The sequence below is a fragment of the Plecotus auritus genome (genome assembly GCF_963455305.1).
Source record: "Plecotus auritus genome assembly, chromosome: 9".
NCBI classification, from domain to species: Eukaryota; Metazoa; Chordata; class Mammalia; order Chiroptera; family Vespertilionidae; genus Plecotus; species Plecotus auritus.
In genome coordinates this window covers 153,612,989-153,626,099 of record NC_137783.1, presented here as the reverse complement: position 1 = coordinate 153,626,099, position 13,111 = coordinate 153,612,989, and the positions used below count along the sequence as shown (strand labels likewise).

At 65.7% G+C, this 13,111-nt stretch overlaps 2 protein-coding genes across 11 annotated transcripts in view; one reads left to right on the top strand and one right to left on the bottom strand.

The window, feature by feature from the left end:
* Positions 1–1,564: 1,564 nt before the first annotated feature.
* On the top strand, positions 1,565–3,561 carry LRRC10B (leucine rich repeat containing 10B). Its single transcript, XM_080640904.1, has one exon. It carries the CDS (start codon positions 1,795–1,797, stop codon positions 2,671–2,673), a length of 879 nt encoding a protein of 292 aa, XP_080497030.1. The 5' UTR covers positions 1,565–1,794; the 3' UTR covers positions 2,674–3,561.
* A 2,480-nt stretch (positions 3,562–6,041) lies between these two features.
* The window catches only part of SYT7 (synaptotagmin 7), a 64,111-nt gene continuing 57,041 nt past the window's right edge, over positions 6,042–13,111 (bottom strand). For 5 of the 10 annotated variants that reach the window (XM_080687238.1, XM_080687239.1, XM_080687240.1 and 2 more), the window contains one exon: positions 6,043–10,626. In XM_080687238.1, the coding sequence (XP_080543364.1) occupies positions 10,522–10,626 (105 nt within the window). In that variant the 3' untranslated portion in view covers positions 6,043–10,521. Of the gene's footprint in view, positions 10,627–13,111 lie in introns of all 10 variants that reach the window. The other 5 variants (XM_080687236.1, XM_080687234.1, XM_080687237.1 and 2 more) reach the window with 3 other exon arrangements.

The following is a 13,111-nucleotide window of genomic DNA, read 5'->3' as shown; positions in this document are numbered from 1 at the left end:
TGCGGACTGAAGGGTCCCAGGTTCGATCCCGATCAAAGGCATGTGCCTAGGTTGTGGGCTCGATCCCCCTGGGAGGGGGCGTGCAGGAGGCAGCGGATCAATGTTTCTCTTTCATCATTCTCTCTCCCTCTCCCTTCCTCTCTGAAATCAATAAAAATATATTTAAGAAAAAACTGTACACGTATGTGGTCCATGCATGTCACTGTATGTATGCAAAAGATACCTACCATGTACAAGGCCCCGTGCCAGCAGTGGCACACCCCTGCCTGTGGAGCGCCTAGGAGAGGGGGTGTGGCTCTTGTCCTGGAGCCACAGTGAGGATGGAGTGGGGTGGGTCAAAGGGCAGGATGCTGCCCGGAGGTCTGCCCCCTCGGCCAGCCCCAAGGTCACACGGAGGACAGAGGAGGCCGTGCCTGCTCCCCGAGGGCCACTTTCCTCTTGCCCGTATGGGATGAATAAGGCCCTTGGCACCAGGTTGAGAGGCTCCACTTCGGGAACGTTCCTCGCCCGAGGTGCACTGATTGTTCCACTTCCGGGCGGGGTCCGCGGCCAGGAGCACAGGCCGGAGAGCCACACACCACCCGGCCTCAAACCCCAGCCACTCCCCCGCCAGTGGGGTGACCTTGGGCAAGTCACTCAGCTCATCCAAGTCACTCAGCTCATCCAACCTCTCAGAGCCTCATCCCTTCATCTTTAAAGCTGGGGTAAAGAGGGTGCCTGCCCCATAGCACGTCGCCAGGGTTCCGTGCACGGAGTGCTGGGCACCCGCAGGCTCGCAACACCGGGGAGCGAGCCTTCCTGCCTGGAGCTTTGGCAGCAGGGCTCCGAAGGGGCGGGAGAGGCGGTGGCGGGAGCATGCGCAACAGGCAGAGTCCCGGAGGGAAAGTGGTCCTGGTGGGTGGCGCTCAGAGGCGCTTAGGTGCCGGGTGCTCCGGCCACACACAGCCTGAGCATCGCAGGAGGGACAGGCGGGAGGCGGTGTGCGCGCGCACCAGGGAGGACCCTGCAGGGCGAGGCGGGTGTCCCGGCGCGGACGGGGGCGGAGCCAGGCTCCGAGTCCCCGAAAGTCCTCGGATGGGACCCGCCGTGAGAAGGGCCGGGCGGCAGCACTGTTCCGAGTCACTGTCCTGCAGTGACCCTCGCGGGGAAGCTGGTCGCGTGCGGCGGTACCGAAGGGGCCGGCGGTGGCCGCCATCCTCAGTCCCTTCTCCAGAACCACGTGTCCGGAGTCCGGCTTTGCGCGCCGGCGTTTCCTGGCCTTAGGTCCCTTCTTCTCGGACTTGCCGGTCTGGGCGCAAATGACCGCCAACCGAGCGGCTCGCTGCGACGGGCGAGCACCGGAGGGCGGGTCTGTGCCCACATAACGCCCGGCTCGGGAGGCGCGGCGCTGGGGTTCCCTCGGCCCGCGCTGGCCGGCGCCGGGACCCCGGCACTGGTAGCTCCTTGGCCCCGCCCCGCCCCGCCCTCCCTCTGCCTCATTGGCAGCCGCGTCGGGGGTTGCCAGGGCGACGGGTCGCTTAGCTGCGAGTCAGAGCTAACCCGAGCCAGTCCGCCGGCGTCGGGAGCCGGGGAGGCCAGAGGGCGAGCCTCCGAGCGCAGCGCCCCGAGGCTGGGCCCCAAGCGGGTGCCTCCTTTCGGCCGCGCACGGCCCCCCTCCCGGCGCAGGGGCAGGCCGGGGCGGGGGGCCCCCGGAGCCGAGGCGGCCTCGGCCCCGTCGGGGAGACAAGGGGGCGACCAGGGCGGAGCGATGCCGAGCGGCGGCGGCGGCAGTGGCCCCGGTCGGGGCCCGTGACCATGGGCATCGCCGAGTCCACCCTGGACGAGCTGCCGTCGGACGCGGAGGAGCAGCTGCGCCACGGCGAGCAGCAGCTGGAGCTGAGCGGGCGGCGGCTGCGGCGGCTGCCCAGCGCCGTGTGCACGCTGAGCCGCCTGGAGAAGCTGTACGTGAGCGGCACGGGGCTGCGCGAGCTGCCGGAGGAGATCGAGGAGCTGCGCGAGCTGCGCATCCTGGCGCTGGACTTCAACAAGCTGGAGCGCCTGCCCGACGGCCTGTGCCGCCTGCCGCGCCTCGCGCGCCTCTACCTGGGCGGCAACCGGCTGCTGGCGCTGCCCGGCGACTTCGCCCAGCTGCAGAGCCTGCGCTGCCTCTGGATCGAGGGCAACTTCCTGCGGCGCTTCCCGCGGCCGCTGCTGCGCCTGGGGGCGCTACAGTCGCTGCAGATGGGCGACAACCGGCTGCGCGCGCTGCCCGCCGACCTGCCGCGCATGACGGGCCTGCGTGGCCTCTGGCTCTACGGCAACCGCTTCGAGGAGTTCCCTCCGCCGCTGCTGCGCATGGGCCGCCTGCACATCCTCGACCTGGACCGCAACCGCCTGGGCGGCTTCCCGGACCTGCGCCCGCTGCGCTCCCTGCGCGTCTTCTCCTACGACCACAACCCGGTCACCGGGCCGCCACGCGTCGCCGACACCGTCTTCCTCGTGGGCGAGGGCGCCGTGGAGCGCATGGCCGAGCGCGACGAGCCCGTCCCCCGGCGGCCACCCCGGAGGCCGGTGAGGGCCTTCGAGGATGACGAGGAAGAGGACCTGCTCATCGGGGGCGGGGGCTCCCGGGCCCTGGGACCCCCGGGGGGCAGCCTGCGCACCCTGGACGCCGCTCCGGGACTGGGCACCTGAGCCTGTACTCTGGGTGATGGACTTCGGCCGCTCTGGTTGGAGGGGTTCTGGGGAGCTCCGTGGGAGCGGTGGGCAGAGCAGGGGCCACTTTGGGGGAGTTGCCCGGAACAGGCAGGCCTGGGGGCCATCTTCAGGCAGTTCTGGGCTGTCGTCAGACCAGGAAGCATGGGCTCCAGCCAGCCCCCCCGTATCTGTGTGGGGCCCCTGAGAGCGGCACTGACCACACAATAGAGAGGCCAGCGTCCTCCCGGAAACGGGGCCACTGCTGTGGGTGGAACCAGCACCTGGCGGAGTGTGGACGCCCAGGTGCCCACCGCCTCCCGCCTCCTGGAGGTTGGCTCCCCCAGGCCTGCCCTGGGAGGAGGGCCTGGCCGGGGCAGAGGCCTGCAGGGGCCGGTGCCCAGGGCAGAAGGGAAACTGGGATTGGGGCCCCCACACCGCAGTTGCCCTCGCCCCTCCACCGGGGCACACTGGACATACCTCCCTCCCCATCTCCCCCCAATTTGTATGGGGAAGGGGGGGCTCAGGAGGCAGGGTCTGCACCTCGCCTTGAATCCAGTTCTCTGCTCCCAGCTTGTGCCTGGAATCTGGCAGCGAAAGAAGCTTGTCCTCCCTCCCCCGCCCGAGCCTCCCAGCTGTCAAGGTTGACAAGCAGCCACTCTGCCTGGAGGCCTCCTGCACTGAGCGGCGCGCTCAGGGCTGGGGAGGCGGCCTAGCGCCTTTCCCACTGCCTGCACTCTCCATTCCCTTAAATGGGCACAGCCAGGGTGGCTGGCACGGCGCGGGGCATGGGACGAGCACTCTGTGCCTCTACTCCGTCACCAGGGACAGCCTCAAGTGGGTGAGGAGGGGCACCTCACTCTGCCATTCCCGGGGCCAGATCTTTCCCATCCGAGCAATAATGGGCGGGGCGGGCGGGGCCAGGGACACTCAGGGACACTGTCAGGGGCCCGGGGCCCGGGCCCCACGTGGTGGTGGTTTCTTTAGGAAGAGGAAAAAAACTGGCTGCAAGCAAATTACATTTCTTGGAGAAAGAATGTGCATTTCCCCACGCCTGTTTATTTATAAGCCCTGGGGGCACCGGGTCCCACTGCTGCGGGCCCTGGCTCCCTCTGGCACTGCCCTCTGTCCCTGTGCCTCAGCTCCGAGGGACACGTCCGGCCAACTGCCGCCTTCCGTCTGGGGAACGAGCCCAAAGGCTCTGGCTCCTCCAGGCGGCTCCGTCCCATGGGTCTGGCTAGAGCTTACTCTCTGCCTCCCAGCCCCCAGCCCCGCCCCTGCCGTGGCCTTCTCCAGGTTAATGCTCAGGTTCCCGACACCCAAGATGCTCCTGAGTCTCCCTCAAGCTGAGCTGGCCTTCCTCCATTCCTTCCCTGGTACTGACCTCCCCCGCTCCTCCCCCCCGTGACGCTGTTCTTCCCTCCTTCCAGCTCCCTCTTGTCTTTCCTTCTTAGTTTCTTTTTATCTGGGTACGGTTTGACTTTCTCCCCTCATTGTCCAGAAAAAAAAAAAAATTAGAACTTTAAAGAAAGGAAGAAAATGGTAAAGCTCCAAGCCTAGAGGCCCATCTCCCATGAGATGCTGCTAGGCCACCATCACCATGGTGACAGGGCTGATGTCATACAAGGCCCAAAGGTCAGGCCTGGCCCAGCAGTTCTGCTGGCCACTGGGCTGGGCCTGGGTTGGGAGGAGGCTGGGGAGGGTCTGGAGCAGTCAGCTTGCCAGTGAGAGTGACGAACAGAAAGGGGGGAGCTGGGGGGCTGCCTCCTGCTTGAGGAGGAAGAGGGGTCCCGGGCTGATGCAGACGTGGTCCCTCCTAGAGCTCCTCTGGTCCCCACGCTCACCCTGTGTGGCTCCTGCAAGGCCAGTGGGCCTTCTCGGGGCCTGGGAACTTAGAGGAAGGACATGAGGCCTCGGGTCCCACAGGTCGGGTAGGAGTGGCAGCCGGCAAGAACGTCCTCTGACCCCGTGACCCGTGTCATGGCACGGGGGGGAATGCCCCTGGTCCTGGCATCAGAAGGCTTGGGTTCCAGTCCTAGGTCTATTGACTGAGTGACCTTGAGAAAGTCATGGCGCCCCCCGACCTGGGCCTCAGGTTCTCCACCTGCACACAGGAGGGGGGCTTATTTAGATCGACTGCAGCTCAGGAATCCATGCACCCTGTCTGTCTGCCTTCCCTTTATGCAAATCTTAGATGCCGGGAGCAGGGTGCAGCGGCAGCCACCATCACCACGAGTAACTGTTGCACTGTGAGCCCCGGTGTCCTTCCTCTTCCTCTTCTTCCGCTTCCTCTCCTCTCTGGTCTGTTTCCCTGAAACTCTTTCCCTGCTGCTCTCACTCGAGAGCTCCAGGTTGGGCAAAGGCCCGTGATGAGGCCCCTGGGCCACCCTGGGCTGGCCCCTGGCTTTGCTGCTCCACGGCTCCACCATCAGGAGCCCGCTCCTGGGGGAGGTAGAGTTTGCTTAAAGAGGGGGCTGATGCCCAGCTGGAGAGCACTCAGAGGGCCTGTCTCCCTGCGGAAATGGGGGGGACCCGCGTAAGGAGGGGCTGTTGCCAGGACAGCTGGGCAGTACAGCTAGCCCCCCTCGGTGACGAAGAGAGCGCTGTGTTAGGAGTCCTAGGGCCCCTCCCCCACACCTGCCTGCCTGTGCCTCCCTCTGGGGAGCGGGAGGAGGGGGTGATTTGGAGGCCACCTGTAACACCACTGTGTCTGCAGGCCCCGGAGTTGTGCGGGGCCCCGGGGGATGAGGTGGGCGGGAGGGTCAGGAGGGCCTTGAGGAGTTGTGCCCGGCATGAGGGCAGCGGCCAAGGGAGTCGGCATCAGAGCAGGAAGGCAGGCAGTGGGGACGAGAGCAGAGCTGTGGCAGGGCAAGGGGCCGGCCCGGGGAGGGAGGGACTTGCCCAGAAGGGGTGCTGGGCCTCCTAACCCAGTGCTCAGTAGCCAGATCCCCCCTGGCCGTGGCGGGCAGTCAGGTGTGGGTGTGGGACGAGTGGTAGTCCTCAGTCACCTGCTCATCCTCCCTCGTGGACCCTCCCCCCCCCCCCCCCAGCCAGACCTCCTGGCTGGCAGAGCAGCAGAGATGGGAGAGGATGGACCTTTGCCTGGCTTTGTCACGCCACCCCCTCTTCCTGCGCCCCCGTCAGGAGCTTGGGCAAGCAGAACAGGGTGCTTGGGCCCGGGTCCTGCCCAGAAGTCGCCTCCTTGCCTCCCGGGTCTCCCTCACGCCTGCTCAGCATCTGTCCCGACGCTGCCGGAAGACACGGGGGCATCTCGTTCTGAGGATGGACGTTTATTAGCGCGCCCAGGGGTGCCACACGGAACACAGATTGAGACGGGGATCCCTGCCCAGGGGGCTCACAAGCTAAACGAGACACAACAGACACGTACACACAGGACACGAACACAGGGAGTGGGGCCGCTGCCGGGGATGCAGGCGTAGAGGGGCCGTGGGCCGGGGCGCATCGTGTTCCAGCGTCGCCCTTCGGTGTGTCTCCGCGGGGAGCCGGAGAGCGGAGCGTGGCCAGGATGGCCTTGCCGAGCCCAGGAGGGACTCAGGAGAGCGAGCCCCAGAGGGCGGTGGGCCCGGCACGGGGAGGGAAGGGCCAGTCTGTGTGGATGACGAGGGCCCTAACGAAGGGAAGGCAGGAGAACAGGCAGAAAGTCCAGGAGAAGGCCGGAGCCCGTGGCGGGAGGCTGGCCCCTCGGCTGGCCAGCTGTCCCTGCTCCGGGCCAGTTCCCGGGGCCATCTCCCCGCAAAGAGCTCCGGGGAAGGGGCCCTCTGAGCTACTTACCTGACCCTCGGGCCCCCTCCCATCTCTGGGGCAGAGATCAGAAGAAAGAAGAAACCGCCACCTTTTAACTGGCGTTTGCTCAGGGGGCCAGACATGGTGGGAGGGGGGGAGGGAGAAGGTGCGCAGCTTCCCGTGGGGGCTCAGCGCTGCAGGAGGCCGCTGCTGGCCAGGGCCCGGGGGGCAGGGGGCGCGATGGCCCCCCTCCCTCTGGGGTGGACACATGACCACCGAGGGCCCTCGTTCCCTCGTGCCTGTAACGGGGGTAGCACCGTCCCCCTGAGGTGCCCAGAGAGCGGCCCGGTGCTGTGTCCCCTGGCGGCCTGGGGGCGGGCGGCTGGATGGTTATCGCTCCTCTGTGGCCCGCGAGGCAGGCAGGAAATGGCTCACCGCCGTGGCCGGAGGACCCTGGCCCCGGGTCCCTCGGGCTGGGCTGGCCACAGGCTCTTCTGAGCTGAGAGACTTTTCTAACCCGAAAGGACTGAACCCAGACAGGGCGGCGAGAAGCCACAGGTCCAGCCACCGGGGAGGGGGGGAGGGAGGGGGGCCCTCGAGGGCCAGGAAGGAGCTGCTGACCTGAACACGGCGGCAGTGGGGGAGGTCGGGGGCTCCCCTTCGGTCTGTCTGACCCGCCTTGGAGGGTGGCGGGGGTCCCCTGGGACGTGGGGGAGGGGACGTTGGACCAGGTGAGCCACGGGGTGCCCCTAACACGCCGTGCTTTAGGCCTGAGCCTGGAGCGTGGCTGCTCCCCGGGGCAGCGAGGGCTGATGTGCGGCTGAAGGGCCTCATGGCCAAGGTGATGAGATGAGGGGAGACTCTGTGCCCCGGCTCCCCACCCCTCACTCCACTGCCTCTTCCCCTGGGAGGTGCGGGAGGGCTGGGCCCAACGGAGGAAACAGCCAAGGCCCGACTTTTCCACGATCCTTTATTAACCGGCACGGGCCGAGCCACCAGAGCAGGGCCCATCCGCACAAAAATATGGTTTGCAAAGAGGAAGTCTCGCTGGCTTAGAGGGTGCGCGTGGTGGAAAGTTGTATGGTTCTTTTTTCCTTTGCTTTTTCATTTCTCTTGACTGCATTTTTTTTTTTTTTTTTGTGACAGTGGGTTTTTTTGTTTTTTAAATAAAACACTTGCGCTCAAGGACTCCAACACAATACGAACAACGGCTACCAGCCCCCACCCCTGGGCCCCAGCGGGTTGGGGGTCTGGGGCCCCCTTGCGTGTTTGTGGCTGTTTTCCTGGTGTGGGCACGGTGGGCAGGGGCGAGGCCCTGGGCGGTGGGATCTGTACAGCAGTGCCCTGGTGGGGAGACGTCACAAGAAAGGGGACCTGGACAGATAACGACGAAGTCTAGGGGCCCACGAAGACGGAGGAGGCGACGCTCAGAAAGGGGCCGGGGACGCAGCGGAGGAGAGACAGGGGGGGCCCAGGCCGGCCTCGCGCCCTGGAGGCGCCGTGGGGCCTTGTTTCCAGCTGCAGGAAAAACACGCTGGCTGCTCGCGGGGAGCCCCTCCCAGTCCCCCCGAACCCCCCCACCCGCCTTGACCCCAGGCGGCGGCGGCCTCACAACCTCCCCCATGAGGTAGGTGAAGTATTGTTGCCATCATTTTACAGATGGGGAAACTGAGGCCCCGGGAGGGTGGGTGATCTGCCCAAGGTCCTGGGATGGCGGCAGGGCTCCGGTGCCCACCCCCATCCTCGTTCCCCCATTCCCGACCAGCCCCGCCCTCACCCCAGACCACCCGCCCCTCCCCGTGAGTGACAGCGCACCAGGTCCGTGGCCCACCACCTGCGCCCCTCTCCTGCGTCCCGGCTGCGCGTGGGGGGGTGGGGGGGGAACCCCAGGTCAGACTGGGAACAGACACCGCGCGGAGATGCTTTCTGCATGTGATTGGCTGAGAACCCAGTGGGTGGGGCTGGGGGGCGGGAGAAAGGCTGCATTTGCCCCGCCCACTCTTTGCAAATTAGTGCAACCCCTTCCCCTCCCCCCCACTGCCCCGGGCTCTGCAGCAGTAGAGGAGGCCTGGGGCCTGGCTCGCTCACTCGCTCGCCTCCCGCGGGGTGCAGGGGCACAGGGCCCCCTCTGCCTGTCGAGACAGCACCCTCTCTTCGCCTCCCCACAGCCTCCGGAGTCCCCGCCCTCCCGTCCCCACTGGGGGCTGGTCCCCAGCCCGCTCGGCGAGGACGGGGCCCACCCCCAGATTAAGCAAAGCTACCCTAGAGGGACATGGGGGTTTACCAGGGATGTGGGCGACTAGCTGTGTACACGAGCACCTTCCACTCTACAACACGACCCACCGACTGCGCGGGACATTCCTCGGGCTCCAAGGGGCAGGGGTGCGACTCAATGTCAGGAAATTGGATCCGGGAAAAATGTGACCCGTCTGCTCTGCCGCACAGAGCAGAAGGCTCCGCTCAGGGGGCGCCTGCGGAAGGAGGGTGGTCCCCAAATGCCCATGCTGTTGCCACGCTCTGTAAACGGGGGGCCCTGTCCAGAGTTCTCCTTTCCCGGGGTGCCGCTCCTGTCTAGGGTAGGCCTTGGGCCGAGAGCGCGGTCACCGACTGCGGTGTCCTGGCGCCACCTGGCGGTGGGTGCCGGCAATGTCAGCTCCCGGCTCGCGGACCCCCGGGATGAGAAGCTGTCGCCAGCCATCAGTATCAATACCAGGCCCCCTAGGGGGATGCGGGGGCGTAAGTAGGGGTTCACCCGGAATCTGCTGTCGCCAAGGGGCGGAATCTTTAGCAGCTGAGGCCCAGAAACCTCCGAACTCACCACACCCCTCCCCACCTCCTCCACTCACCCCTCACTTGTTCCTCCTCTCTTGGGCCCTGGAATTTTCCCTGCTCCCCTGCCCTGAACTGAGAAGGGGAGCAGGGGGGGAGGGGAGGAGACACTCCCGGAGAAGAACGGGAGACGCAGGAGCAGAGACAGTGACAGGGAAGGTGAGCAAGCAGGAGGATGGAGCGGGGAGGAGTGTGTGTGGGGGGGGTGGGGGTGGGGGCAGGTCTGCACGGACAGGGCGAGATGAAGGGGAAGAAAGTGGGACTCAGGTAGAATATTGCCAACGGGGCTGGGCTATGTGATCTGGGATGAACAAGGGTGTCTCTGGAAGGAAGGGCGCCGGTGGGTCCTGGCGGAATGGGATGCAAACAGTAGGTGCCTAAAAGGTGAAACAATGTTCAAGAGATGAATGACGTCATGGGGGAGGAGCTACTGGAGGACTCTGAGCAGAGAGAGGCCCTGGGGGGGGGGAGGGAGGGGGTACAGCTGGAGGCAGCCCAGTTCTCAGCCCCGCTGCGTCTGCCTTTGCGCCCCACGGGGCCCTCCCCCACCCCTCCTCACCCCTCCCTGCTTCTCCGCTCCTGCCCCTGGCTCAGTGCACTGTCCCCTCCGGCCTCCAGCCCCGCCTCACTTCATGAAAGCCTGCCCTCTCTGCACAGTCTTCACACCGCCGGCCCCAGGGGGACAGGGAGCGAGCCCCCCCCCACACACACACATGCACGCGCGTGCACACACATACACACACATGGTGGACACAGCACAAGTACACAGGGCTGCGGCTCCGGGACCCCCGAGGGGCTCTCTCTATCCTTGGCATTCAGGGCCCAGGCGGCACCTGAACCTGCCCCGGGTCAGGCCTCTCCCGGCCAGGCCGGGGCCAAACACCTCGGCCTCCCCTCTCCTGGGCCTCCCCACTCCAGGCACCGCCTTAAAGAAAACGGGGGACGGTGCCCCCCTGGCGGGCCTCTGGAGGGATCTGCCTGTCCCGTCCGGCTCTCGTGACCTCCCCCACTTCTTTAGTCTCAGCAAGTCAGGAAGGTAAAGGGGCAAAGCAGGAAAATGGCTCCCACAGCCCCTCCCCCAGAGCTGGCCTGGCGGAGGAGGGGGCTGGTGCTTCCTAGAAATGGGGGCCCACGTGATCTCTGGGACCCCTCCCCGGCCGAGCCGGCGGGGTCCTCCCTCGCCCGCGGCAGGGGGCCAGGCCAGGCGTTGTGCATAAGGTGGTGCGGGCATGATGGGGGCCCGGTCCCTCGGCCCCTGGGCCTTCTCCGGCCGCCTCAGGCCTTCAGCTGGTGCCACTGGGCCACGGGCTGCCGGGGCCGCGCGATCATGTCCTTCCAGTGCTTGACCTCCCCAGGCCCGCTCTTCCAGGACAGGTAGATCTGCGGGGAGAGGACGCGTTAGTGGCGCTCCCGGCACCGTCCCTGCCCCAGAGTGGTGACCCTGCCGCCTAGGATCATGGGGACCAAGGGGCCCCCTCGGGCAGTGACAAGCTTACTCGCCAGGCCCCTGCTCCCTGCCCCGCCGGCCCACTTCCTTTGGGAGCCTGGGCCGCAGGCCCTTCGGGGTTGGACGGGGGCCGGCCGGTGGTGCAGGGGACCGCACACTCGTTGGACGAGGAGGAAACGAGGCTCGGGAAGGCGATGCCGGCTCAGAGTTGGGGCCGGACCTGGCCCCAGGCCGCCGGCCTCCCAGGCTCACACGCTTAACACTAGATCGGTGGTTCTCAACCTTCCTAAGGCCGCAACCCTTTCAGACAGATCCTCATGTTGTGGTGACCTCCGACCATAAAATTATTTTCGTGGCTACTTCATAACTGTCACGACCCACAGGCTGAGAACCGCCAGCAGGGTCGCCTAAGACCATCGGAAAACACAGATATTTACATGACGATTCATGAACAGTAGCAAAAGGACAGTTATGAAGTAGCAACGAAAACAATAATTTTATGGTTGGGGGTCACCACCACATCAGGAGCTGTCTTAAAGGGTTGTGGCCTTAGGAAGGTTGAGAACCACGGCACTAAACCGTCACGGAGCAGGAACAGCTGTTTCTAAGTAGAAAAATGGAAGGGTTATGCCACAGAGGCACCTCCTGGCAAACCTCCAGGCCGGGCACGGACTTTCTGGATGATCTATGAGGAGGAGCAGTCACGGTTTACCAGGTGGACAGTCCTCAGGTGGACAGCCCTCAGGGGGACAGCCCTCAGGGGAACAGCCCTCAGGAGAACAGCCCTCAGGGGGACAGCCCTCAGGAGAACAGCCCTCAGGGAACAGCCCTCAGGAGAACAGCCCTCAGGTGGACAGCCCTCAGGGGGACAGCCCTCAGGGGAACAGCCCTCAGGAGAACAGCCCTCAGGGGGACAGCCCTCAGGAGAACAGCCCTCAGGGAACAGCCCTCAGGTGGACAGCCCTCAGGAGAACAGCCCTCAGGGGAACAGCCCTCAGGGTACAGCCCTCAGGAGGACAGCCCTCAGGGTACAGCCCTCAGGTGGACAGCCCTCAGGAGAACAGCCCTCAGGAGAACAGCCCTCAGGTGGACAGCCCTCAGGAGAACAGCCCTCAGGGGAACAGCCCTCAGGAGAACAGCCCTCAGGGGGACAGCCCTCAGGGGGACAGCCCTCAGGTGGACAGTCCTCAGGTGGGCAGCCCTCAGGTGGACAGCCCTCAGGGGAACAGCCCTCAGGGAACAGCCCTCAGGTGGACAGCCCTCAGGAGAACAGCCCTCAGGAGAACAGCCCTCAGGAGAACAGCCCTCAGGAGAATAGCCCTCAGGGGAACAGCCCTCAGGGTACAGCCCTCAGGAGGACAGCCCTCAGGGTACAGCCCTCAGGAGGACAGCCCTCAGGAGGACAGCCCTCAGGAGAACAGCCCTCAGGAGAACAGCCCTCAGGTGGACAGCCCTCAGGTGGACAGCCCTCAGGAGAACAGCCCTCAGGTGGACAGCCCTCAGGAGGACAGCCCTCAGGAGAACAGCCCTCAGGTGGACAGCCCTCAGGAGGACAGCCCTCAGGAGAACAGCCCTCAGGTGGACAGCCCTCAGGAGAACAGCCCTCAGGAGAACAGCCCTCAGGTGGACAGCCCTCAGGAGAACAGCCCTCAGGTGGACAGCCCTCAGGTGGACAGCCCTCAGGAGGACAGCCCTCAGGAGAACAGCCTTCAGGAGAACAGCCCTCAGGGGAACAGCCCTCAGGAGGACAGCCCTCAGGAGAACAGCCCTCAGGAGAACAGCCCTCAGGAGGACAGCCCTCAGGAGAACAGCCCTCAGGAGAACAGCCCTCAGGTGGACAGCCCTCAGGAGAACAGCCCTCAGGGGAACAGCCCTCAAGAGAACAGCCCTCAGGTGGATAGCCCTCAGGGGAACAGCCCTCAGGAGAACAGCCCTCAGGTGGATAGCCCTCAGGAGAACAGCCCTCAGGTGGACAGCCCTCAGGGGAACAGCCCTCAGGTGGACAGCCCTCAGGTAGACAGCCCTCAGGAGAACAGCCCTCAGAACAGCCCTCAGGAGAACAGCCCTCAGGAGAACAGCCCTCAGGGGGACAGCCCTCAGGTGGACAGCCCTCAGGGGGACAGTCCTCAGGGGAACAGCCCTCAGGAGAACAGCCCTCAGGGGGACAGCCCTCAGGTGGACAGCCCTCAGGAGAACAGCCCTCAGGGGGACAGCCCTCAGGGGAACAGCCCTCAGGAGAACAGCCCTCAGGGGAACAGCCCTCAGGTGGACAGCCCTCAGGGGAACAGCCCTCAGGAGAACAGCCCTCAGGGGAACAGCCCTCAGGAGAACAGCCCTCAGGGGAACAGCCCTCAGGAGAACAGCCCTCAGGTGGACAGCCCTCAGGGGGACAGCCCTCAGGGGAACAGCCCTCAGGTG